Source organism: Eumetopias jubatus, unplaced genomic scaffold (genome assembly GCF_037043125.1).
Source record: "Eumetopias jubatus isolate StellerSeaLion01/CBP00866 unplaced genomic scaffold, mEumJub1_p1.0 scaffold_3, whole genome shotgun sequence".
In the NCBI taxonomy this organism is placed as follows: domain Eukaryota; kingdom Metazoa; phylum Chordata; class Mammalia; order Carnivora; family Otariidae; genus Eumetopias; species Eumetopias jubatus.
In genome coordinates, this window is record NW_028274809.1 from 80,911,323 (window position 1) to 80,937,711 (window position 26,389).

The 26,389-nt window shown below is 36.7% G+C and overlaps 1 protein-coding gene across 2 annotated transcripts in view; it reads right to left on the reverse strand.

The window, feature by feature from the left end:
* The window catches only part of EPC2 (enhancer of polycomb 2), a 121,835-nt gene that overhangs the window by 25,178 nt on the left and 70,268 nt on the right, over positions 1–26,389 (reverse strand). For both annotated transcript variants that reach the window (XM_028095849.2, XM_028095846.2), the window contains exons 3-4: positions 11,480–11,625; positions 5,301–5,507 (exon numbers count right to left, since the gene is read on the reverse strand). In XM_028095849.2, the coding sequence (XP_027951650.1) occupies positions 5,301–5,507; positions 11,480–11,625 (353 nt within the window). The remainder of the gene's footprint in view (positions 1–5,300; positions 5,508–11,479; positions 11,626–26,389) is intronic.

Genomic DNA, 26,389 nt, shown 5'->3' on the forward strand with positions numbered 1-26,389 from the left:
AGAGAACAAACTGAGGGTTGCTGGAGGGGAGGTGGGTGGGGAAATGGGGTAAATGGGTAATGGGCATTAAGGAGGACGCTTGTTGTGATGAGCCCTGGGTGTTACATGTAAGTGATGACTCACTAAATTCTACTCCTGAAACTAGTAATACACTATATGTTAACTAACTAGAATTTAAATAAAACCTTAAAAGAAAAAAAACACAATATATTAAAGAGATAACTACTAAGGACACAAACTCTGCAGGAATAAAAGCTGTTGTCACCTCATCAAGCAAGGATCACAAATATTTGGTGTGCTTGCTGATAGCAAAACAGATATGGAATATACTCTAGAAGAAAGAATTTATAAATACCCACTTTGACCATTTGAACAGTTTAAGAAATAAGGATTTATGAGCATATCCTAATTGATTTGATGTGAAAAATTACTTGTAAATATTAACCAAATCTTTTGTATTGTCCCTCTCTTTTATTGTCAAAATAAAGAATGCAATATCACATCAGAAGGAACCTGAAGCCAGGCTTCATACTGGAGGACTATAAAGGAGAAAATAAAACTTGAGAAAGATTCAGTTTTACTCTCTTTTATGTGTAGTTTCTTGTATTTGAAAATTAATCATCACCTATAAAACATAACCTAAACTAAGTCCTATTAAGGTACTGCATATTTATGTTTTAAAATGCTATGTTAATAAGTCTTTTACCTTATCAAAAGGAAATTAATCTTCTCCCCCCTTCCAGTACTACGTGACAAAAGGCAAAATCTAAAGTATGGTTTTGAGCAAAAATTTTTGGCAAGCAGGCAGCAGTAATACCTTCTAACTGAAAAAAAATTAACATTACCAAGAGCAAATATTAAAGTGTCCCCCTGTAGAGAGTACTCCACAGGTCCCCTACCCTCAAAAGGCTGGAAGTCTAATGAGAATGAGACATACAAAGATGAGTAATAATACAAGGCTACATGCCAGCTGAACAATATTTAAAAGTGCACCAGAACCTTTTAAGATTACCCCCCTCTTCACTAAGTGTTCCTTGTGGCCTGTATGCTTCTGCCCTATCTTAACCAGTTGCTTCTTGCTCTCTTTAGGCCCAAATAACTACCTTTTCTAACTTTTCCTTTCTCTTGTCCTGTCTTTTCTCTTTTTTTTACCTTTTATTTTGAAGTAATTTCAGATTTACAGTTACAAAAACAGTATAAAGAATTCCTATATATCTTCATCTAGATTGCCCAAATGTTATTATTTTACATTTACTTTATCTCTATGTATATACGTGTATTATTTAATCTATACTACCATGGACTAAATGTTTGTGTCCCCTGAAAATTCATGTTGAAACTCCAAGCTCTCAATGTGATGTTATTTAGAGGAAGGGCCTTTGGGAGGTGATTAGGTCATGAGGGTGGAGTCCTCACAAATAGATTTGTACTCTTATAAAAGAGATCCCAGAGAGCTTTCTTGCCCCTTCCACCATGTGAAGACACAGCAAGGTGACTTATGAACCAAGAAGTAAGCCCTCACCAGACACTGAATCTGCTGGTACCTGTATATCAGACCTCCTAGCCTCTAGACCTGTGACAAAGAAATCTTTGTTGTTTAAACCACTCAGTCTCTGGTATTTTTGTTAAAATAGCCTAAATGGACTAAGACATATACATGAATGTATATAAAAACATACACAAATACGTAAAATTAGCAGTCGTATTTAAAAAAAAAAATGAGACCAGTTGAATATATACTGCCCCTTCATCCCTAAGCACTTTAATACAGACTTTCTAGAAACAGTGATACTCTTATATAACCAGTACTAGTATGGAAATCAGGAAATTAACATTGACTTTATTCATATTTCACTAATTGTCCCAGCAATGTCCTCTATGGCAACAAATATAACTGTTCAATATATTTTTATATATTTATGTAATCGTTGCCATAAAGGACATTAGTGGGACAATTCTTATTATTAAATTCACTCATAACGGCAAATTTTTTCCTGGTCTAGGATCTGATTCAGGATTACAACTGTTTTAGTTGTCATGTCTCTTTCATTTCCTATGATTTGGAATAGTTCCTTTGTCTTTCTACAGTGATCACGATCTTGACATTTTTTAAAAAGATTATTTATATGAGGGGGAGGAGTCTTAAGCAGACCCCACACTGAGCGCGGAGCCTGACGCAGGACTCCATCCCACGACCCTGAGATCACGACCTGAGCTGAAACCAAGAGTCAGCTGCTTAACTGACTGCGCTATCCAGGCACCGCCCCATGATCTTGACATTTTTAAAGAACAGAGGCCAATCATTTTTGTAGGATGTTCCTCAGTTTGGGTTTCTTTGATGTTTTTCCACAATTAAATTCAGGTTATATATTCTTAATAGGATTATCACAGAAATGATTTTGTATCCCTCTCTTGTATCAGGAATTAAATGATACTACCTTGTTTCTCATCAAATTTCCTCCCAATAGTTTATTATTATTACTATCATGGTGGTTTTCAAACTTCCTCATTCCAGTGACACCTGGAAGTTAAAATTCTTCTGTAACAAAAAGTGTTCTCTTTTATCAATTAATCTACCAAGCATCCATTCATCCATCTATCCATCCATTCATTTATATTAGTATGGACTCATGGGTTACTTATATACTCTATGGGTTATTCATTACTCTATTTATTTTGACACTTCAAATTTTCCCACATCTGGTTAGTAGAGTCCCCCTTCAAGCTGGCCCTTCAGGCCTTCTGACATTGGTCCAACATTCTTTAATCTTCAATCAACAGTCTTACTTCCTGGCACAGCAGAATGTTCCAAGCTTATCTTTATACTTTCCTAGCCCTAGACCTGGAAACACCATTTTACTAAGAAGCCCTGGTTCCTTTTAATGGAAATTCGTATTTAAAAATCAGGCTCTACATGCTAGGCATGGTCACTGCTCTTGAGCATCATTGCTTCTAGACCCTCTCAGCAAACAGAAGAAATACACCTGTAATATATATATATACATATACACGCACAGATCTATATCTATTTCTGACTCTCTATAAAAACAGTGAGTTCATACTGAAACTTTTTCCATGCTTTTAAGATGGCCCTATCCCTGCTTTCAAATCCACTCACTTCCTTCCTCACAACGGTCTCTGCTCTGGACCAACTCTTTTCTCCCTATTCCCAGTTACATATTATAGTTCTGACCTACTGCCAAATCTCTAGGAAGTGGTTCTCAAACTGCTGCACTTTATATATTTTTATTTTTTACTTTCTCAAATTGCTGCACTTCAGAATTAACTATAGATTTTTTTATAACCAAGGATAATTCATAGGAGATTGTTTTATGGAGCCAGACTGAGAACAACTACTGAGTTTCCTCTCCTGTCTATCTCGTTTATTCTGGGCCACACAGAGGGAGGAGAGAAAGCACAGATGTCAACAATTGTATCTATGGGGTTAAACATATTAAACACACATGCTGATTCAAGACTTCCCAATCAGTGCTTTCAGACATGCTGGTGCCTTAAGATGGTCTCATTTAAGAATGTCCTTAAGTACTTAACCACTTGCAAATTAAATATTAGTGAATTAAAATTAAATTCTAGACTGCCAAGCAAGTATTTCAGAAGTCCTTTATTTTAGCACCTTTGTATCTAGCTACACACGTGTTTTCAATTTTGTGGAAACAGAAAAGGAAGTAGAGAACCTTTGTTAGCTGTATTCATTTTTGTATATCCCAATGCTTGCCCAACTCTGGAACACCTAGGGGTATTTACTGTTAACTGCTTTCCCAACTTTCCTATTTTGAAACACAAACATTTCTAAGCAGTATTAGTGTGCATGAAGGGGTCTCTGGTCCCACAACTGAAAACAGAGAGGCATAAAAAGACTACCAGAAAAGAAAATGTACCACTCTGCAGAGGAAGGTGAAAGTAACAGGTAAGAGAAAGTGTAGAAATTGGTGTGTCAGGAAAAAGTGGTACTAGTTATCGCACAATGGTGAAGCACGTAAACACAGGAACCCATTCTAGCAATTCTCAATATACACTGGATAGAAAAGAGTGATTTAACCTATTTAAGAATTAAACCAATTTAAATATTTAGAATATTCTTTTACACGTCCATAAATACTGCTAATTTTAAGTACTTCTTACCCTCTCACTAAAAGAAGTCCAATGGTATTCTTCCTTCAAAAGACATTGCTAGAAGTCTATGTTTTGCAATATATCTGAATCAATTGCCTATATTTAGAAACTTACCTCATTTTAGTCTTTTCTAAAAGCAAGACGTTAAATCTTCATAAAGTATCTTAGATTTCCTTAGCCAAATTGAAAACTTAGCCCGGGTGAGGGAATGTCATCTACACTTGGGAAATCCAAGAAAGACTTACAGAAAATGGTTGTTAACCAGCAGGAGAATTTCTCCTAAAATATACCGTTCCTGGCAGCTGTTATGCTTCACAGCTGTTATACTAACAACTGACAAGAACAAGCTTTTAATGTTAGGAGAAACAGGAATCCACAGAAAATGCTTTGCCTCCAAATCGTAATTCCTCATGGCTTTTACATTTACATGTTCTAATTTTTTACATGTTAGAGAATGTGTTACTATGTATGGTGTTTACTGTTAAATATGAGAAACGGAAGACAGGGAATACCCCCTCCGAAGTAATACCTTCCTGTATACCATATCATTCCACATGAGACCCTTTTTCTCTTACTTAAAATTCCAGCTCACACTGCTTCAGAAAGGCAGATGGGGATAAGTTCATCAATTTGAAATTTGACACAATGGACAACTCAGAAAAGAAGAAAAACATTCCACTGTTACTTTTGACTACTGGCAGAACAGGCTTGAAAATGAACTTTTCCCTACTTCCCATGACCCCATAATAGCTGGAAGCAGTAAAGTCCATTTTTATTTGCAAGAATTGGAATGTGGTTTCCAAAGGAGCTATAAGCTCTTAAGCTTCCTAAACAAGAGGGTATGTATAGAGTGTATATATAATTTACTGAATAACTCAAATTTCTGAGGTACATAAAGATACATAATTCCTTTTACTACTTCAATTGCAAGTCTGAAACAGTATAAGCAGTAGACTTATAAAGGGCATGGGTATTAGATATTATACCAATAGAAGCTGACCAATGGAAGCTACTGAAGAGCAGGATTTCTAACATTAGGTTTAACAATGTTATTAGCTCCCCTGTTATGTTCAAGGTATTCAAAATTACTGGAACTTATTAGCAGAAAAAAAATTGGTCTTAAGTACTATTAAGGAACACTCAATTAAATCTAATTTGCACATTACCTTTCGAGTTTGCATTTTCTCTGTTCTCCTCCGAAATGCAACATAAGGGTCATTGTTGGTAGAGCCGTCTCTTTTCTCTTGTTTTATCTGAGGAATGAGGGACGGCCCCCTGCAGTTTTTACGTTTTCTTACCCAGTAGTCATACACAGCTTTAATAAGGTAATCATCTTCGTTTAGCAGCAGTTTTGCTTCCTGAAGTGTTACAAGCTAAATGAAAAATACAAATTGTCATCAACTATAAGGTTTGAAAAAGAGAAATCAAAGTGAAGCTCTATATACCTATAGAAAAAATGTGATCAGTCTAACAATTATGATCAGACATCATGATGGCAGAAAACACAATTCAATTTTGAAATTTTACAAAGAATTTATTGATAAGGAGATTTATCTAAAAATTTATATTTTGCTCTGAGAGGTAGTAAGTACCACAACTTAAAATATTTAAGAAGCCTAAATGAACAACAGTTGGAAAGACTGCAACACATTTATGCCTCAGTTAAGTCTTGGACTAGAATATATATCTAGGGTCCATCAAAATTCTGATATTCTGTGATTCTACACATTTGAAGATCTACTAGTTTTCAACAGTCTAACAGATTTTCTGTGCTTTTGTTTCTCAACAAAAACTAGAAGATACAGGTTTTTTCTATCTCCCTGTAAAATGAAAGATGAATATTCTCTATTATATTGCAAATAATATAAAAAGTTCCTTTTAAGATTGTAAAAGAACAAACTTAGCATGTTTCCTGAAGTTTCAACACTATACAATTTTGAATTTCTTGTACTAATTACATATAAAGGCAATTCCTCTGTCCAAACTGGTTAAGTACTAGAGAATCCTTGTTCTCAACACCCATTCTGCTAATGACATAGTTATGTCTGGAACAGTGATCCTAGGATGGTTCCTCTAGGAACTCTCACACTGATATTTCAGGGATCTACTTCTTTATCAATGCAGTCAATGTAATGTTGACATATCTCCAACTAAGGTTTGTAAAAATTTGCTTGGTCACATGTTTCCTTACTGCTTGTGAAGATCAAATAGACCGATCAGGTTTAGGAGGATGGATTATGGGTTAACCATATCCATTTACAGTGAACTCTAGAAAAAGATAATGGAGTTTTAAGGCTGGAAAACCTCAATGAAGTACATCTCAATCTTTTTACTTTTATCATTTTGGAGATGAAGATTCATTTTCAAAACAAGTTGAGATATCTCCTAAGAAATGTTTTCCTAAAAACTGGAAATGAAAGGGAAAATTTTCTCTCTGAAACTGTAAGATCAATATAGGAATTGATCTGAGGGTTGTATGAAGTCAACTGAAGATAGCATGACCAACCAAATAAATTTCTGAGATCTGATTTTTCATACTGGTATAACTTCATGGAATAAATGCTATGATCATTGGACTTTCAGTCCTATGATGGTGATTACCAGGGCTAATTGGTTGGTTTCTTCTTATAATCTGGCTGCCAAGACTGGCCACAGGAAGAGAATACACTGACAATGACAACTCAAGTATTCTAGTCCATGTAATGATTACATTTAATGCAATAAAATTGTACGTGACTATAGTTTGGCTTATTCAATGTCTCAGTGAAGTCATCTTAAATGCATCTGAAAGGCTGAGTAACTTGGTCTCTAAAGTGGAGGGCCAGAGCCTGGAACAAGAGACCTAACCAAAAGAACCAATATTTCCAAACATCAACTTTAAATGGGCATCTTGTTAGCTGAAGTTCTCTGGAATAGGCCAGAGTCTACAATGCCAGTGGTAGAATAAGAACCAAGCCTTCTGGATCTAATAAAATTCGACCTCATGCTTACAGCATCATAACATCACTGGCAGCTTTCGTGTGCTCTGGGGACCAAGGGAAACAATGCTGTGATATGCTACATATCTTCAGCTCTTTGGTCATTCTGCTTCTGATAAAATTTTGGAACCTTCACTAATTATATCAAGAACATACTCTAACTTTAGAGTGGAGAGGAGGATAGGTTTCTTCCTATGAAGCCACAGAGCAGTAGTAAGTTTCTTATATAATATTATCAGGATAACACCGCTTCCTATCCTCCTGAAGGAGATGTAAGGGGATTAACACAGCATCAGATTTCCTTCTCTGGCGCTTCTTGCTCCTTTTACAAAGGTCCTTCTGCCTGGTTGATAAGTACCCTCTTTATATGTCAGATAATAAGAATTCAATACACTGTTTATAATTAAACATCCTGACATTTCTTTCCAATGTTAACTATATTTCTCAGTTGACTGATGTTTTTATGTTGCTATAAATTTTTATTTTATTGGGTAATCTGAGTTTTAATCATTCTGTTAAAATTATCTTTAGCAGGATCACCTGCATCATTATCACAATGACAGCATCAATTTGAGTGGGCAAGAACTATTTGCAGATAAAGTAGTCCCAAATTATTAGGACACAGGATTAAGATTCCACAAAATCAGAATCCTACTACTTTTCTACCTTAAGAAAAAAGTTCTGCCATTTAGCACTTTCTCTACTAAAAAGCAGTGGAAACCAGTATTTACTTGACAAAAAGGTCAGTAAAATTTATTATTTCTAAGATACCTCTGAGTTGTTTGATTTACTTACTTTGGGGGCTTGGAGATGAGATAAAAATTACTCCACTAGCTGGGCTTTTCTTCTAGATTGCCACTAGCTTCATGAGGACAAGGATCACTTAGTTTGTTTACATACAGATTCATGGTTCAGCAATAACAAGAAATACATTTATAATACAAAAACGAATAAATTATATATAAAAAGTAATGTTTTAAAAATATAGTCAGTTAAGCAATAAATACTTAAAAACTACTATCAGCCTATCACTGTGTTGTATACGTTGTGGGTAAATTAGGAAAAAAATTTCAAGATAAAATTACTACCAACAGAAACTTAAAATATGGCAATCAAGGCACAACAAATACAATTTAAACAATAAGAGAACAATGTCAGAACTTTAGAACTCAGTGCATTAAGATAAAGGACAGAACCACAAAATATTCCATCTGGGAGTGCTTGTGCTGGTAGCTTAAGATACAAGTATAAATTCTGAGGACAGATACTGAAGGAAATAGCAACATGATGTAGAGGAAGAGGAGATGAATTAAGAAGAAAAAAATCTGAGAAACGTGGAGGTCAACAGCATCCAATACCATGGGGTTATTTAGTAGGATACAGGCTGAAATGGATGGATGACAATGAGAAGGCCATTGGTGACATGGGTGCAATCAGTATACTGAAATGCATCAGAGTAGGAGTAAAAGTTAAAATATGTCTAATCTTTTTAAAACGTGACTGACCAAAAAAAGAAAAAAAAAAGAGAGAGAGAGACACAAAGGGTGACAATATATAGAGAAAGATGGGGTGAAATGAAAGGGTTCTCTTGGAAACAGGGACCCTTCGCACATTTTTGGGCAAAGAGAGAGAGACTGAAGAAATGAGAGAAGAGATAATTAAAGATGAAATATGCAAGGAATATACACGTGCATTGAGGAAGAAATTAGAAATTTAGGGACTGATGGAAAAGGGATAAAAAACATATCATTGTGAATTTTGGGAGTCACTGGAGAGATAAGGAATATGATAAAGGATCATGTGTAGTTAAGAGAGTATGTCAGAAAAGCTACACTTGAGAGGTCTGTGGACCATCTAGGTGGAAATGCCAACAGGTAGCACGAAAAGAGAAAAAACAAAGTCCTGGAGCTTGAGAAGGAGGTCAAGGGTAAGGATATATGTATTATTACCTCACAAAAGTCCTCGCTAAGGTGATATTAACCCCAAACACATAGGATAAGAATACCAAGGACAGAATTTCAAGAAACTCTGATGTTTGTGTAGGAATTAATGAAAAGGACTCGGTAAAAGACAATTAGAAGGAATGATCACAGAAAATAACTTAAAAAATCAGAAAAGAATAAAGTATATTCAAAAGACCAAAGGTGATGAGTTTGAAGAAATAAGGAGAGCTCAATTAAAATAAATGAATGGGGACTGAAAATAATCACAGTATTTGGCAACAGGAATTTTCAGTAATGACTTCATTGCAGCAATCAATACAGAATGACGGGGGCAGAAGCTGTGTCTCAGTCTATCTTTTATGTCTTCTCTACCAACCTAATAAATACTGCTTTAAAAACAATTTTTTAAAAATATTGCTTTAACCACAAACGTGATTCCTTGCTTTGAGATCTGCTACTATGTCAGCTGCCAAAGAGGAAAAATAAAGAAATCCATGAATCCACAATTCAGGCACCTGGAATGAGAACAGTCTTTGGAATCTTTAATCCTTAGTCCTAATAACAGTACCATTATCTTTCCCTAAGATGAACGAACCTCCACCTTTGTCTACAACACTGCTGAAAGCACGTACTATCATGCTCTGAGCTTACCCAGTTTTAGGGTTTAAAAGCCTGTCACTGAGCAAAGAGAAGTAAAATACGATATTTTACTGATTGTACGTGGACCATTAATTGTATTGTTCACACATGGGCTTTTTGTTTATCCTGCCCCCACTTAGATAATAAACTCTCCAAGGGCAGAACTTGCTCACCTAAGTACTAAATAACTATTACTGACAGAAATGAAACAAAGCAAATTACAGAACAGAGAGCTGAAGGCTTCACCACCAGTAATTTCTGAGCAATCATGGAAAATAGCACAAATACCAAAATAAAGACTAAACTTAGGACTGCTAGAAAAGTTTGCCTATTAAGAAGAAAAATGAAATCACACTTAATGCCAGTGATCAAAATCTTAGGAAAACTGTGAGAATAAAAATATTTTTGATATTCAATCTGATAATTAAAACAAATTTCCAATAAAAAAAGTCAAGCTCTCAAAAAACCAACTAAGCTGAATTTTACAAAATTCAGTTTTCAATGTACTTCTTTCAATTGCACATCAAATATTACTTTCCATCCAAATGGGGATAAAAGACTGGTAGAAAGGCTAAATATGCAGCAAAGTCCTTTCACAAAATGGAGAAGTTTTTTAAAATGTTCTGAAGAGCTGGTAATGCTTCAAGGACTTAAGTTGGGAGGTAAAGGAAAATAATGAATTTGTAATGGATAAACTAGTGAAAAGTGTTTACAGTCTACTGTAAAACATTTATTTATTTCTGTAACTTTTTACTACATTAATAACAATTAATATATTAATACACCACACAGGTACACCAAGAAATTATTTTTAAAAATAGTTTATTTTTTAAATCCAATTACAATATCTATACATGTTCATAACAGTAAATTTGGAAAACAGAAAAACAATAAAGAACATAAAAATCACCAATAATTCTACCGCCTAAATAGAACCATTACTGGTATTTTGTTGGGCTTTCATCTTTCATTCAATGCACACATATAAATGTAAATGCTTTAAATGAATCTCAGAGTTTTGTACTTAAACAATTCTGTATCTTTTTTTGGAACTCTAACATTAGATATGAGCAATTTCCATTGATATTCAAAATAGTTTTTAATGGCTGTGTGATATTCCATCCTACAGACAACTTGTAAGTTATTCTGAACATCCTTGTTCAAAAATCTTTGACATTTTCACTAATTTTTTTTTTTTGAGAATGATTCCTAGAGGTAGGATTACTAAACCAAAAGGCAAAAACATTTTAAGGTTCCTGACATCTGCTGCCTAATTGCTTTCCAAAAAGACCATACCACTTTCAGTTCTCTATACCATATTTAGAATGACCCACTAAAGAAAATTATTCCCTTGTGAATAATTTTTTCTTCACTTAAAATTTTAAATAATATATAAGTAAAACTAAAATACACCTAAAATGATAATGGGTACCTTAATAAATTTGAGCAACTAAGAAGGATTTGGTATGAGATATCTACCTTAGAGACACAACCAAGCAAATTTAGCCTATGAAAAGGATCAAGAAGATGTTATGTAGCATTGCAGCTAATATTATTTTTATATACAAACAAGAAGAAAGGTCAGAATAGTACTCTACATACTCCTATTCAAAGAAATTATGCTTAAGTATTCAGTTCAAGGAATACTGTGAACAGAAATTCTAGGATGTCAGGAAAATTCAAAAGACAGTATAATACAATAAACTCAGATCTAAAGGAAATGCAAAATAAAGTTGCTAACTGGATTAACTGTAAGACAGGAGACATTTTTACAAGGTACAGTACCTGATTAGAACTGGCTTTTTCAAGTCTGTCAATCATAATTTCAAATTGCAAAGGCTTAATTTCCATCTTTCTGTTAAGTCTATTTAATAAGGTTTCATCTTCTGAATCCATATCATAATCTGGTTGCTCGTTGTCTAGATTAAAGGCTAGAAAAGAAAAGAAAAATTCTTCAAACTGAGGAGAAATTATGGAGTTATACAGTGTTTATATTTGACCACAGAATACTTCTAAATCACAATGCATTGACCAAAGAGGAGCTCATGAACTGACATCTAAAAACTGGTTCCAGAGTACACCTGAAACTAATGTAACATACACTTTGTGGCAACTATTGTAAAAAAAACAAAAAACTAATAAAAAACAAATTAAATTGGTTTCAGAGACTAAACACACAGTGGAAGAAAAAAAATCTTAATTCATATATGACTTAAAGTTTAATAGAACAGTAAAAGCAGTAACTAACATTAATTTATTTCAAAAATAAAGGATCACAACAACTACTAAACAGGAAAAAATATTTGCAAATGACATATCTGATAAAGGGTTAGTATCCAAAAATATATGAAGAACTTATCCAACTCAACACTAAAAAACTAAACAATCCAACTAAAAAACAGGCAGAAGACATGAACAGATATTTCTCAAAAGGCATACAGAGAACAGACACATGAAAAGATGCTCAACATCACTCATCACCAGGCAAATGCAAATCAAAACTACAAAGAAATCACTTTACACCTGTCAGAATGGCTAAAATAAAAAACTCAAGGAACAATAAGTGTTGGTGAGGATGTGGGAAAAAAGAACCATCTTGCACTGTTGGTAGGAATGCAAACTGGTGCAGCCACTGTGGAAAACAGTATGGAGGGGAGGAAGAGCAAGATGGCAGAGGAGTAGGAGACCTAAATTTTGTCTGGCCCCAGGAATTCAGCTAGATAGCTATCAAACCATTCTGAACACCTACAAATTCAACAGGAGATCGAAGAAAAGAATAGCAGCAACTCTCTGAACAGAAAAGTGACCACTTTCTGGAAGGTAGGACGTGGGGAAAAGTGAATCCGAGGTGGTATTTGGGAAGATAGACCACGGAGCCTCTGTCAGACCAGCAAGTGATAGAGCAGCTGGGCACAAAATCAGAACTGTTAGAAGTCTGCTCCACTGAGGGACGTCACTCCCGTGGCTAAGCAGGGGGTGGAACCCTCACTGGGACAGTGTGGTCTCCGGATCCTCGGGGTCACAGAAAGACTGGGGGTGCCTGAGTGCAGCAGAGCTCCCGGGTATCGGAGCGGGGAAGCCAGCTGCAGAGACAGAGCCGAGGCACGGGCTCTCAGCTCGGGGTTGCCATAAACCGTGATCCGTGGCTCAGTAGGGCCACTGCTCCTCCAGCAGGGACCCAACTAGTGGCAGATCCAGGGAGACTCCCCTTCCTCCCCGGGGAGGAGCGGCACAGGAGTGCACTGCAGGCATCTGCTGGGTTTGGAGACCCCACACAGGGTCGGGTGCCAGAGACAGAAATGCTCGGTCACAGGCTGGGTGAGCACGGAGTGTGGCCGGAGACAGGGGAGACCAGAGTGACTGACTGCTTTTCTCTGGGGGCTCACTGAGGAGTGGGGCCCCGGGTTCTCAGCTCCTCTGGGGCAGAGACTGGGAGGCTGCCATTTTAACTCTTGTCCTCCAAAGCTGTACAGAAAGCTTGCAGGGAACAAAAGCTCCCAAGAGCAAACCTGAGCAGATTACCTAGCCCAGGCCCCAGCAAAGGAGGGGCAATTCCACCTTGGGCAAAGACATTTTGAGAATCACTGCGACAGGCCCGACCCCAGAAGATCAGCAAGAACAGCCAGCCAAGACCAAGTTTATGGATCAATGAGAATGGCAGAACTCCAGCGCCGGGGGAATACCGCACATAGATTTCATGGCTTTTTTCCCCAGGATTCTTTAGTCTTTAAAAGTTAATTTTTAAATTTTCTTTTCCTTTTATTTTTTTTTACTTTTTCTTTTTCCCTTTTTCAACCAACATCTTATCAATCCCTTTTTTAAAAATCTTTTTTTTCATTTTTAGTCATATTCTATCCGTTCATTGTAGTTAACCTTATTTTTGGGTATATATATAAGTTGTTTTCTCTTTAAAATTTTGGGACTCAGTTTCTTCTAACAGACTAAAATATACCCTAAATCTCTAGTGTATGGCTTTGTTCTAGTCTCCTGCCTGATCACATTCTCCACCCCCCTTTTTTAAATTTCTCTTCTTTTTCCAACAACTTATCAATTCATTTTATAAAATCTTTTATAATATTCCTCTTTACAGTCATATTCCATCCCTTCATTGTATTTACCCTTATTTTTGTACATATGTAAGTTTTCCTTTCTTTAAAATTTTGGGAGGCAGTTTCTTCTAAGAGACCAAAATACACCCAAAATCTAGTGTATAGCACTGATCTATTCACCAGCCTGATCATATCTGATCACATCCTTTTTTCTTTTCTCTTTATTTCCCTTTCTTTTCCCTTGGTTTTGGTCTCTTCCGATTTGTTTAGTGTATATTTTTCTGGAGTTGTTGTTACCCTGTTAGCATTTTGTTCTCTCATTCATCTATTCTCCTCTGGACAAAATGACAAGACGGAAAATATCACCTCAAAAAAAAAAAAAAAAAAGAACAAGAGGCAGTACCAATTGCCAGGGACCTAATCAATACGGACATTAGTAAGATGCTGGAACTAGAGTTCAGGATGACGATTTTAAAGATACTAGCTGGGCTTGAAAAAAATATGGAAGATACTAGAGAAACCCTTTCTGGAGAAATAAAATAATATCTAACCAAGTTGAAATCAAAAAGGCTATTAATGAGGTGCAATCAAAACTGGAAGCTCTAACTGCGAGGATAAATGAGGCAGAAGAGAGAATTAGTGATAGAGAAGACCAAGTGATGGAGAATAAAGAAGCTGAGAAAAAGAGAGAGAAACAACTACTGGGTCACGAGGGGCAGAATTTGAGAGATAAGTGATACCATAAGAGGAAACAATATTAGAATAACCGGGATCCCAGAAGACGAAGAAAGGGAGAGGGGGCAGAAGGTATACTGGAGCAATTACAGCAGAGAACTTCCCTAATTCGGGGAAGGAAACAGGCATCAAAATCCAGGAGGCACACAGAACCCCCCTCAAAATCAATAAAAATAGGTCAACACCCTAATAGTAAAACTCACAAGTCTCAGAGACAAAGGGAAAATCCTGAAAGCAGCTCGGGACAAGAGGTCTGTAACCTACAATGGTAGAAACATTAGACTGGTAACAGACCTATCCACAGAGACCTGGCAGGCCAGGAAGGACGGGCATGATATATTCAGAGCACTAAATGAGAAAAATATGCAGCCAAGAATACTATATCCTCCTAGGCTATCACTGAAAATAGGAGAGATAAAAAGCTTCCAGGACAAACAAAAACTAAAAGAATTTGCAAACACGAAACCAGCCCTACAAAAAATATCGAAAGGGGTCCTCTAATCAAAGAGAGAGCCTAAAAGTAACATAGACCAGAAAGGAACAGAGACAACGTACAGTAACAGTCACCTTACAGGCAATACAACTGCACTAAATTCGTATGTTTCAATAGTTACCCTGAATGTAAATGGGCTAAATGCCCCAATCAAAAGACACAGGGTATCAGATTGGATAAAAAAACAAGACCAATATGCTGTCTACAAGAGACTCATTTTAGACACAAAGACAACTCCAGATTTGAAGTGAGGGGTTGGAAAACCATTTACCATGCTAATGGACAACAAAAGAAAGCTGGGGTGGCAATCCTCATTATCAGACAAATTAGATTTTAATCTCTTATTATCTCTAGTGAGGTAAGGACACTATATCATACTTAAAGGGTCTATCTATAGTATTATTTGTTCCAGTTCTTTGAAAAAAGTTGATGGTATTTTGATAGGGATTGCATTAAATGTGTAGATTGCTCTAGGTAGCATTGACATCTTCACAATATTTATTCTTCCAATCCATGAGCATGAGACGTTTTTCCATTTCTTTGTGTGTTCCTCAATTTCTTTCATGAGTATATTATAGTTTCCTGAGTACAGATTCTTTACCTCTTTGGTTAGATTTATTCCTAGGTAACTTATGGTTTTGGGTACAGTTGTAAATGGGACCAACTCCTTAATTTCTCTTTCTTCTGTCTTGTTGTTGGTGTACAGGAATGCCACTGATTTCTGTGCATTGATTTTATATCCTGCCACTTGACAGAATTCCTGTATGAGTTCTAGCAGTTTGGGGGTGGAGTCTTTTGGGTTTTCCACATAAAGTATCATCTGCAAAGAGTGAGAGTTTGACTTCTTCTCTGCCAATTCGGATGCCTTTTATTTCTTTTTATCGTCTGATTGCTGTGGCTAGGACTTCTAGTACTAAGACAGCCAAATGGCCAACAGACACATGAAACAGTGCTCAACATCACTCCACATCAGGGAAATCCAAATCCAAACCTCAATGAGATACCACCTCACACCAGTCAGAATGGCTAAAATTAACAAGTCAGGAAACAACAGATGTTGGCGAGGATGTGGAGGAAAGGGGGACCCTCCTACATTGTTGGTGGGAATGCAAGCTGGTGCAGCTACTCTGGAAAACAGTATGGAGGTTCCTCAAAAAATTGAAAATAGAGCTACCATATGACCCAGCAAATGCACTAGTGGGTATTTACCCCAAAGATAACAAATGTAGTGATCCGAAGGGGTATGTGCACCCCAATGTTTATAGCAGCAATGTCCACAATAGCCAAACTATGGAAAGAGCCAAGATGTCCATCGACAGATGAATGGATAAAGAAGATGTGGTGTACACACACACACACACACACACACACACACACACACACACACACACACACACACAAATATGGAATATTATGCAGCCATCAAAAATGAAATCTTGCCATTTGCAACAACGTGGATGGAACTAGAGGGTATTATGCTAAGTGAAATAAGTCAATCAGAGAAAGACCTGTATCATATGATCTCACTGATAAGAGGAATTCTTAATCTCAGGAAACAAACTGAGGGTTGCTGAACTGGTGGGGGTTGGGAGGGGTGGGAGGGATGGGGTGGCTGGGTGATAGAAATTGGGGAGGATATGTGCTATAGTGTGTGCTGTGAATGGTCTAAGACTAATGAATCACAGACCTGTACCTCTGAAACAAATAATACATTATATGTTAAAAAAAAAAAAAAGAAGAAGATAGGAAGGGAAAAATGAAGGGGGGGAAATCGGAGGGGGAGATGAACCATGAAAGACTGTGGACTCTGAGAAACAAACTGAGGGTTCTAGAGGGGAGGGGGTGGGGGGGATGGGTTAGCCTGGTGATGGGTATTAAAGAGGGCACATACTGAATGGAGTACTGGGTGTTACACGCAAACAATGAATCACGGAACACTACAGCAAATAAATAAATAGAAAAACAAACAAAAGGAGTGAATTAAAGACATCTTTGCACTTCAAGAATGACCATTTTTCTTTGTGAATTTAGCTTTTCAGTACTCTAGTCTCAGATATCTAGGAATAATTTGTGAAAATAAAAAACTGCCCTCATCTTAAAAAAAAAACAAAAACAAAAACACAAAACAGTATGGAGGTTTCTTAAAAAGTTAAAAAGAGAACTACCCTATAATACTACCCACTACTGGGTATCTATCCAAAAAATATAAAAGCACTAATTCAATGTGATATATGCATCCCTATGTTTACTGCAGCATTATTTACAATAGCCAAACTATGGAAGCAGCCCAAGTGTCCAGCAATAGATGAATGGATAAAAATATGGTACACATACAATAGAGTATTTTTCAGCCAAGAAAAGAACTGAAATTTTGTCATTTGTAATGACATGGATGGAGCTAGAGAGTATAATGCTAAGTGCAATAAGCCAGTCAGAGAAAGAGAAATACCATATGATTTCACTCATATGTAGAATTTAAGAAACAAAACAAATGAAAAAAGGGGAAAAGAAAAAAGAGAAAGAAAAACCAGAAACAGACTCTTAACTATGGAGAACAAACAGATGATTACCAGAAGGGCAGTGGGGGGAGGAAGAGGAGAGTTGTAATAGGTGAAGGGGATTAAGAGTACACTTATTCTGATGAGCATTGAGGAATATACCAAATTGCTGAATCACTACAATGTGCACCTGAAACTAATAGAATGCCTTATATTAACTACACTGGAATTAAAACAAAAAAATTAAAAATAAATACTTCTCAGTAATGGAAAAAAAAGAAATCATAAAATATATGCCCAAACAGTAGCAATTATAAAAAAAATTTTTTTTTATTTATTAACATGGTAGTTTGGTAATGAGAAGCTACAGAAGAAAATTAAGAATCTAGAAATAAGGGGCACCTGGCTGGTTCAGTCAGAAGAGCATGCGACTCTTGATCTTGGAGTCATGAGTTCTAGCTCCATGCTGCTATAGGGATTACTCAAATAAAAACTTAAAAAAAAAAAAAGAGTCTAGAAATAAACTCAAGTACAAAGATAAGAATGGCATTTAAAAACATTGAGGATAAAGCAGATTATTAATAAAAAAAGGGTCACAGTAGTTACCTTTAAAAAACTTAAGTTCGAACTCTACCTTATTCCTAATACCAATAAATGATATATTTAACAAAATTTTATAGTAAAAAAATAAAACAAAAAACGCTAGAAGAAAATGCAAGGGGAAAATGTATAGGTAGGTACAAGCTCAGAAGCCATAAAACTGATTAAATACATGCAAACACAAAAACAAGATACGTTTCACTTATCAAACAGACTAAAATCTAAAAGTTGATGATACACTCTTTTGGAATGAACGGGAGAAGGAAACCTCAAACACTGTGAGGAGGAAATTAAAGGTGGTATTTAGTTCAATTAAAAAAACAATACATATTCTTGGACTTGGCAATTCTATTTCTAGGAATTTATCCTATACACACACACATAGAGAAAAAGATAAATATACAAGAGTATTAGATGTGACACTAAGAAGTAAAAAATACAAAACAAGCAATGTATGTGGGAACAAAGAAACAAATGGTTTGTACATACATGCAATAGATGGAAGCCCTAAAAATGAATGACAATGATGTATGTATACTAATATGGAAAGAAACCAATCTTAACAGGCAAGAAAAGCTAAGATACAGAATAGTGTACATGTGCATTTACACATATTTTTAAAATATAAATAGAATATATATGTATACATGCATTCTCTTACAAATGCACAGAATGTTTTTAGGATTTATTTATTTGAGAGAGACAGCGAGCAAGAGTGACAGACGCAGAGGGAGAGGGAAGGAGAATCTCAAGCAGACTCCATGCTGAGTGCAGAGCTTGATGCAGGGCTTGATCTCACAACCCCAGCAGAAAACAAGAGTCTGATGCTCAACCAACTGCACCACCCAGGTGCTCCCAGAATATTTCTTTTAAAAGATTTTATTTATTTATTTGACAGAGAGAGAAAGCACAAGCAGGTTATAGCTTAGAGAATTTACAGAACACAGGTGGTCTAAAATTAGCTGATAAAGCACATATTACTTCTAGTTAAAAGTACCTTTCAGTGTTGAGTTTGAGAAGTTCTTTAGAGATCTTGGCTACCAGCCCTCAAGTCAAAAAATGGGCAGAAGACACAAACAGACGCTTCTCCAAAGAAGACATAAAAATGGCTAACAGACACGTGAAAAAATGTTCATCATCATTAGCCATCAGGGAAATTCAAATCAAAACCACACTGAGATACTACCTTACACCAGTTAGAATGACAAAAATTGACAAGGCAAGAAACAACAAATGTTGGAGAGGTTGTGGAGGAAGGGGAGCCCTCTTACACTGTTGGTGGGAATGCAAGTTTGTACAGCCACTTTGGAAAACAGTGTGGAGATTCCTCAAAAAATTAAAAATAAAGCTACCCTATGACCCAGCAATTGCACTACTGGGTATTTACCCCAAAGACACAGATGTAGTGAAAAGAAGAGCCATATGCATCCCAATGTTCATAGCAGCAATGTCCACAATAGCCAAACTATGGAAAGAGCTGAGATGCCCTTCAACAGATGAATGGATAAAGATGTATATACAATGGAATATTATTCGGCCATCAGAAAGGATGAATACCCAACTTCTACATCAACATGGATGGGACTGGAGAAATAAGTCAAGCAGAGAAACTCAATTATCATATGGTTTCACTTATTTGTGGCACATAAGGAATAGCATGGAGGACATTAGGAGAAGTAAGGGAAAAATGAAGGGGGGGAAATCGGAGGGAGAGATGAACCATGAGAGACTATGGACTCTGAGAAACAAACTGAGGGTTCTAGAGGGGAGGGAGGTCGGGGTATGGGTTAGCCCGGTGATGGGTATTAAGGAGGGCACGTATTGCATGGAGCACTGGGTGTCGTACAAAAACAATGAACTGTGGATCACTGCATCGAAAACTGGTGATGTATTGTATGGTGACTAACATAACATAATAAAATAAATAAATAAATACATAAAGGTACCTTTCAAAGTCCCTTAGATTACCTTTTACTTGGATATGTTCATATGCAAGTATCCAACAGGCATAGCTATGTAGTGGAATGAAAATATGAAGAACCCAGGAGAAGAAATAATACAAGAAAATTTCCCAGAGCCAAAAAATGATGAGAAGTTTTCAGATTAAAAGGGTTTACTGCTGGGCGCCTAGGTGGCTTAGTCGTTAAGCGTCTGCCTTCGGCTCAGGTCATGATCCCAGAGTCCTGGGATCGAGCCCTGCATCGGACTCCCTGCTCCACGGGAAGCCTGCTTCTCCCTCTCCCACTCCCCCCCTGCTTGTGTTCCCTCTCTCACTGTGTCTCGCTGTCAAATAAATAAATTAAATATTTTTAAAAAATAAAAATAAAAATAAAATAAAAGGGTTTACTGCTTATGGCAGCATTATCAACAATAGCCAAACTATGGAAAGAGCCCAAATGCTCCCATTAACTGATGAATGGATAAAGATATATACATAACACATGTATGTGTATATACATACACACACATATATATGCATAATGAAATACTACTACTCAGGCCATCAAAAAGAACAATATCATGCCACTTGCAATGACGTGGATGGAGCTAGAGTGTATTACACCAAGCAAAATAAGTCAATCAGAAAAAGAAAAATACCCTATGATTTCACTCATATGTGGAATTAAAAAACAAAACTGATGAAAAGAGAGTGAAAAAAGAGGGAAACATATCATGAGAGACTCTTTAAAGAACAAATTGAGGGCTGACAGAGGAAGGTGAGTAGGGGATGGAATAGATAGGTGATGGGTATTAAGGAGGGCACTTGTTATGATGAGCACTGGGTATTATATGTAAATGATGAACTGAATTCTACTCCTGAAACCAATACTGAACTGTAAGTCAACTAACTAGATTTAAATTAAAAAAACAAAATAAAGGGTTTACCGATCATGGTATAAAATGAGTGGTATGCAATTAAATGTGGCACAATGATGGGCTGGTTACTGCCCATTACTTCATATTATTATGAATATGAATATTATTACTACATAATATTATGCCTATTATATGCTGTGTGTTAAGGGGAAATATGTGATCCCCACATTTCCACTCAAATCTCCAGGAAGGAAAAGTATAGGAAGGAAGACTATTTACTTTCAGCTTCTCTCCATCCCTTCACTCTCTCCTCAGCCAAGGAAGGAGTGACTTAAACTGAATGGTGAACTTGGGAGGAGGACCTAATTAGTTCAATACCTTTGGATGCATTATATTTTATGGTTTTTCCTTCTTTTGAAGAGATGCATTCTAATCAGCCCTCTACTACATGGTAAGCATAGGGGCTGATTCTGCCCTTGTTTAAGGAGACCTGCTTTGTCTCCAGCCAGTCCCCAGCCAGTGGTGGGGTAAGCTTGTCTAATTCAGGGGTTAAGTATGAGAAAGTCCACTGAGGTCACAATATCTAGGTCCTGTCTTCCCACACCATTTTTATTAGTAACAAAGCTGAAATTTTATGTGTTTATGTCTGTTTCTCAATTAGTTCCAAAGTAAAAAAGAAAAAAGAATGTTACTTCTTGCCCTCCTAAGCAAAATTTGCAGATTACAGTCAACATTGTAGGCTACACTCAATAATTTGTAAGTGGTTATGCTTTTTGTGACTTCAGAACATTCTACCTTCTATACTTCAGTCTCCATCACATGGCCCCTAAGATTATATACACGCTATGCTCAGAATTTATTCTACTCACCCTATTCTCACTGGTTGTTTACATAAGTACGATGCAATAGCACATGTGGCACAAGTACTCTAACACAATGAATGTAAGCCAAATAAGAGGGTTTTAAATTCCAGGCTTTGTAAAAACAAAGTAAAACAAACATGGATAATTTCCCTACCTTAATTCTGAACTCTTCAGAACTCTTCACGTAAACCTATCATTGTAATAGATATTAATCACTGTGTCTACCTGTCTGTGATACCATGTGGCATGTCTGATACCATGTGGCATTCCATTCCACAGGCAACCATACTATAGATGAGTAACTGATCCTTGAACACCCAACCATGGGTGATCAATGACTTATGAAATGAAAAGGGTGTAAAGCATACCTGGGCCAAATTTCTTCTAGCAGAAATGTGAACATAAAGATTGCTTCTGATTAAATAAGGCAGAATGAACACATAAATATGTGTCTCGAAATCCCAAAATAAAAGCAGAACAATTTTTTTTTCAAATGGCATTTACCTTCAGATGTGATGAGAATGAGCAGGTAAGAATTATCAAATTTTCAGACTTAAAACGTGCAAGCTTGGCAGACAGGAGAGCACTGAAACATAAAACAGTCTGGCTGGGGGAGGAGAGGTGGAAGGAAAACAACCAGAAGCAGGAAAACTCCCCCTATCCATCTCAAGACTTATGGAGAGTTAAAATCAACAGTTACTCTCTGAAAGAGCAGGTAGCACACTTCTGAAAATAGGAAGAGTAGTTAAAAATCTGTATATGAGTAATTAGATCTTTTCCTCATCCAGTATAGCTAAGCAACTACTTTTCTTCCCAAATGGCAGAAGACAGATGGCTTAATCTGCAAAGGCTGATTCAGAGAGCCTGTGGATTCTGGAACACCAGGCATACTGAGGGAAAGTATAAGGCTCCATACCAAAGGAGAAAGATTAAGCAAAAATCTACATGTTGAATAGTGAATTCTCCCAGCACTCCCATCTCACCCTGCCATTCCTACCCCGCAACTCAGCTATAAAAACAAAAACAGTGTCAGACACCCAAGAAAAGGCTTGAAGAATTCTTTCATGGAAAAATTGATTAATCCTCCTATAAAACACCATCAGATAAATGATCTCACTCAAATATAAATGGACAGTCAAGTAATGCAGATATTTGAGCAGCAAAACATAATGAAAAAAAGGAACTTAGGAAATGTATTAAGTACTTGCTTCAGCTGTTAATATTTGCAGAATAATATTGTATACCCTGAATACCGATTTAACAATGTTAACTACAGCCAAAAAATGGGACAGGGAAAGTGTGATGAGTAGAGAAGTGAGAGAAGAAAATGTTAAATAGAAGACAGAAGGTATTTAAAAAGCTTTTTAAAAGAAAGTTACATAAGCCCACTATTTAGAAATATAAAGGTATATAATACCAAAAGAAACAAGTAAAGGATTTGAAGGTCGCTATCTCTCAGAATGGAGAAAAGACTGCCCTGATAAAGGGAAAAATTTTTCAACTAAGCCTAATGATATGCGTATTAATCTGACAAAAATGTGATTTAAAAAACTTAAACACCCAAGCACCCCAAAACCAGACACAATAAGAGTGTTAATGATGGGAGCAAAGAGGTGAAAAGGTACCATTTACAATATGGGCCATGGAAGACCAAAGCTGTGAGGTAACAGGAATGAGAAGGAAACAAGCAAAAGAATTCCAGTTCTAGTTTACAAGCATTAAGAATCCTTACCCTTATTCCCCCTTTTTCATACTTCAGCTGTTTGAATGATCATAACCAACCTTATAGTCAAAAGTGCCTATTTAATACACTTTAACCTTTGGTAAAAAATGTTTCCATGAGGGTCAATACAGTTTATTTCAAGGTTTTAAGTTTTAAGCAGAACTTTATTTTTCCTTTGTGTATAGGCCTAACATTTCCAGTTAGTTTTCAGTAGCTTAATAAAACCCTAACTCAGTTGTTGCTGGTAAGTACTGTGAATTACAATTACTCATAACAATGATTACCACTGATGCAATTCCTATTATCTCAAATGAATGCTTCAGATACATTTTCTCTAATGTTCACAAAACCCAGAAAGGTATGGTATTTGTATCTTCACTGCAAAATGAAATTAAGATTTTAGAGGCGTTTTAATTAGTTTGTACCTTGTCAGAGAATTTGAACCCAAGCATGTTGGATTCAGAAGTACATGCTGTTTTCCCTAGTCTGTGCGTTGTTCTTATGATTCTTTTGTTGTACAGAAATTTTGAATTTTAGGGGCACCTGGGTGGCTCAGTTGGTTGAGCATCTGCCTTTGGCTTGGGGCATTATCCTGGGGTCCTGGGATTGAGCCCCGTGTTGGGCTCCCCACTCAGCGGGGAGTCTGCTTCTCCCTCTCCCCCTCCCCCTGCTCATGCTCTATCTCAAATAAACAAGAACAAAAAAAGAAATTTTAAATTTTAATCCACTACAATTTATCCATTTTTCCTTTATGGTTTCTGCTCTTTGCCTTAAGAATTCTGTATCTTTAGGTCATAAAGTTATCCTCCCTTTTGTTCTAAAAATTGTAACATTTTGCTTTCCATATTAATTCCTTATTTTTATTTTTTTCTATATGGATAACCACTGTCCCAGCACTATTTATCAAATATTTTCATCCTTTCCCCACTGATTTGTAATACCTCTTTGATCATACATCAAATTTCCACATATTGTGTGGATGGGTGTGTTTTTTTTTTTAATTTTATTTATTTATTTGCCAGAGAGAGAAAAAGAGCACAAGCAGGGAGAGCAGCAGGCAGAGGGAGAAGCAGACTCCCCGCTGAGCAAGGAGCCCCAGGCAGGACTCGACCCCAGGACCCTGGGATCATGACCCGAGCCGAAGGCAGACACTTAACCGACTGAGCCGCCCAGGTGCCCCGATGGGTGTGTTTCTTAACCTTTTTATCTTCCATGGGTCTACTTATCAGTCACTGAATAAAAGATTAATATCCCAAACCATAAAATTTTAAGAAAGCATTAACTATAATAGGAAGGAAAGAATCAAAGTGGAATAGGGGAAGCAGACACGGGATAGCAGCAACTAGACTTCTTTGAATATGGCTTGTTTTATACATATGACTTTTAGAACCAATTTTACATAATATGAAACAAAATAAAATCTTGGAACAAAATCCGTAAGAATAAAATTAAATGGAATGAATAAAGCCAACTGTCATTTGAGTTCTATTACAAGTATCTTTAAAATACAGTACAGTTACATTTCTAGTGGGGAATACTCTAAAGCCAAAAGCAAAAATGAAGCAACCAACAAACCAAAAAACTTCAAACTATTTTCGATAATTATATTGTTGGTGCACATGCTGGCATTACTATTCTGAGACTATTGTGGTGTAAAGTGGGATAAAACATGGTAATTATGTAGACATCCTTAGATGTGAAAGTTGTAAGTGTGTAAAATTAAAACCCTGTAGTCGTGAATTAAAGAAATGTTAGTATAAACTCATGATGTATTTTGTTTCAAATTTTAAAAGTACCTATTTCCTTGTGAGGCCCACTAAAAAGTCTTAAGAGACAATGGCCAACCCAGTAGCCATGAACACCCCTAGTGCCTAGATGTAGTCCCAAATACAATATGCCACTAAAAAGAACACGGGATCCCTGGAGATATGGCTTCTTTCAGATCTAAGCCAGGGAATACAAAGGTGAGCCTATAACATCCAAAAATGGATGAACATGAGTATCAATAAAGATAAAAATGCAATGAATTGAATCACAGTAAAAATATGTTTAAGTCCATGATACATAATGATTCTGAAAACAATAACATCCTTGGGGCGCCTGGGTGGCTCAGTCATTAAGCTTCTGCCTTCGGCTCAGGTATCAAACCCCACGTCGGGCTCCCTGCTCGGCGGGAAGCCTGCTTCTCCCTCTCCCACTCCCCCTGCTTGTGTTCCCTCTCTCGCTGTGTCTCTGTCAAATAAATAAATAAATAATCTTTAAAAAACAAAACAATAAATATCCTCACAGTCCCTTTTAGAAGGTACTAAGAAACCAACCACCACCAGAAGTATAGAATTTTTGGTTCTCTCTCTCCTTTTGTCTTGTTTTTAGGATCTAGACTCCCCACCCCCAGCTCCCAGCACATGCATAGGGCTGTACATCCAGTGGAAGCCCATATAAAGCTGGAGGCACAGTGCTGGGTTAAGGGTGGTGAGTGATGCCCCATCAGTTCCTGGAATTCAGCGTGAAGTGACTCCTTCCCAGGGTGGGGGGAAGGAGGTGGCAATTCAGAGGGAACAACATGGGGAGAAGAACTGAAATGTGATTGTCTTCATTGTCTGAGCCTCTTGCGACAAGCAAAGGCTGGCCACAGGTCTGACTCAGGCCTTTCCTCATACCTGCAAGTGATATGGACAAGTTGTTCTGCTGTGGAAGCCTGTGCCAGGGCCTGGGAACTGCTTCATCCCAGAATATTTTATGAGCACAGGGCCTATGCCAGAGACTTTTCCCTAAATGACTCCGACTGTGGAGGGACATGCTCATTTTGGTGCCTCTGGAGACCAAGTAGAGTCTGTTTTTTGTTTTCCTTTTTTTTTTTTTTCATATTGTATGATTTCATTTATGTGAAATGTTCAAAAAAGACACACAGAAAGAT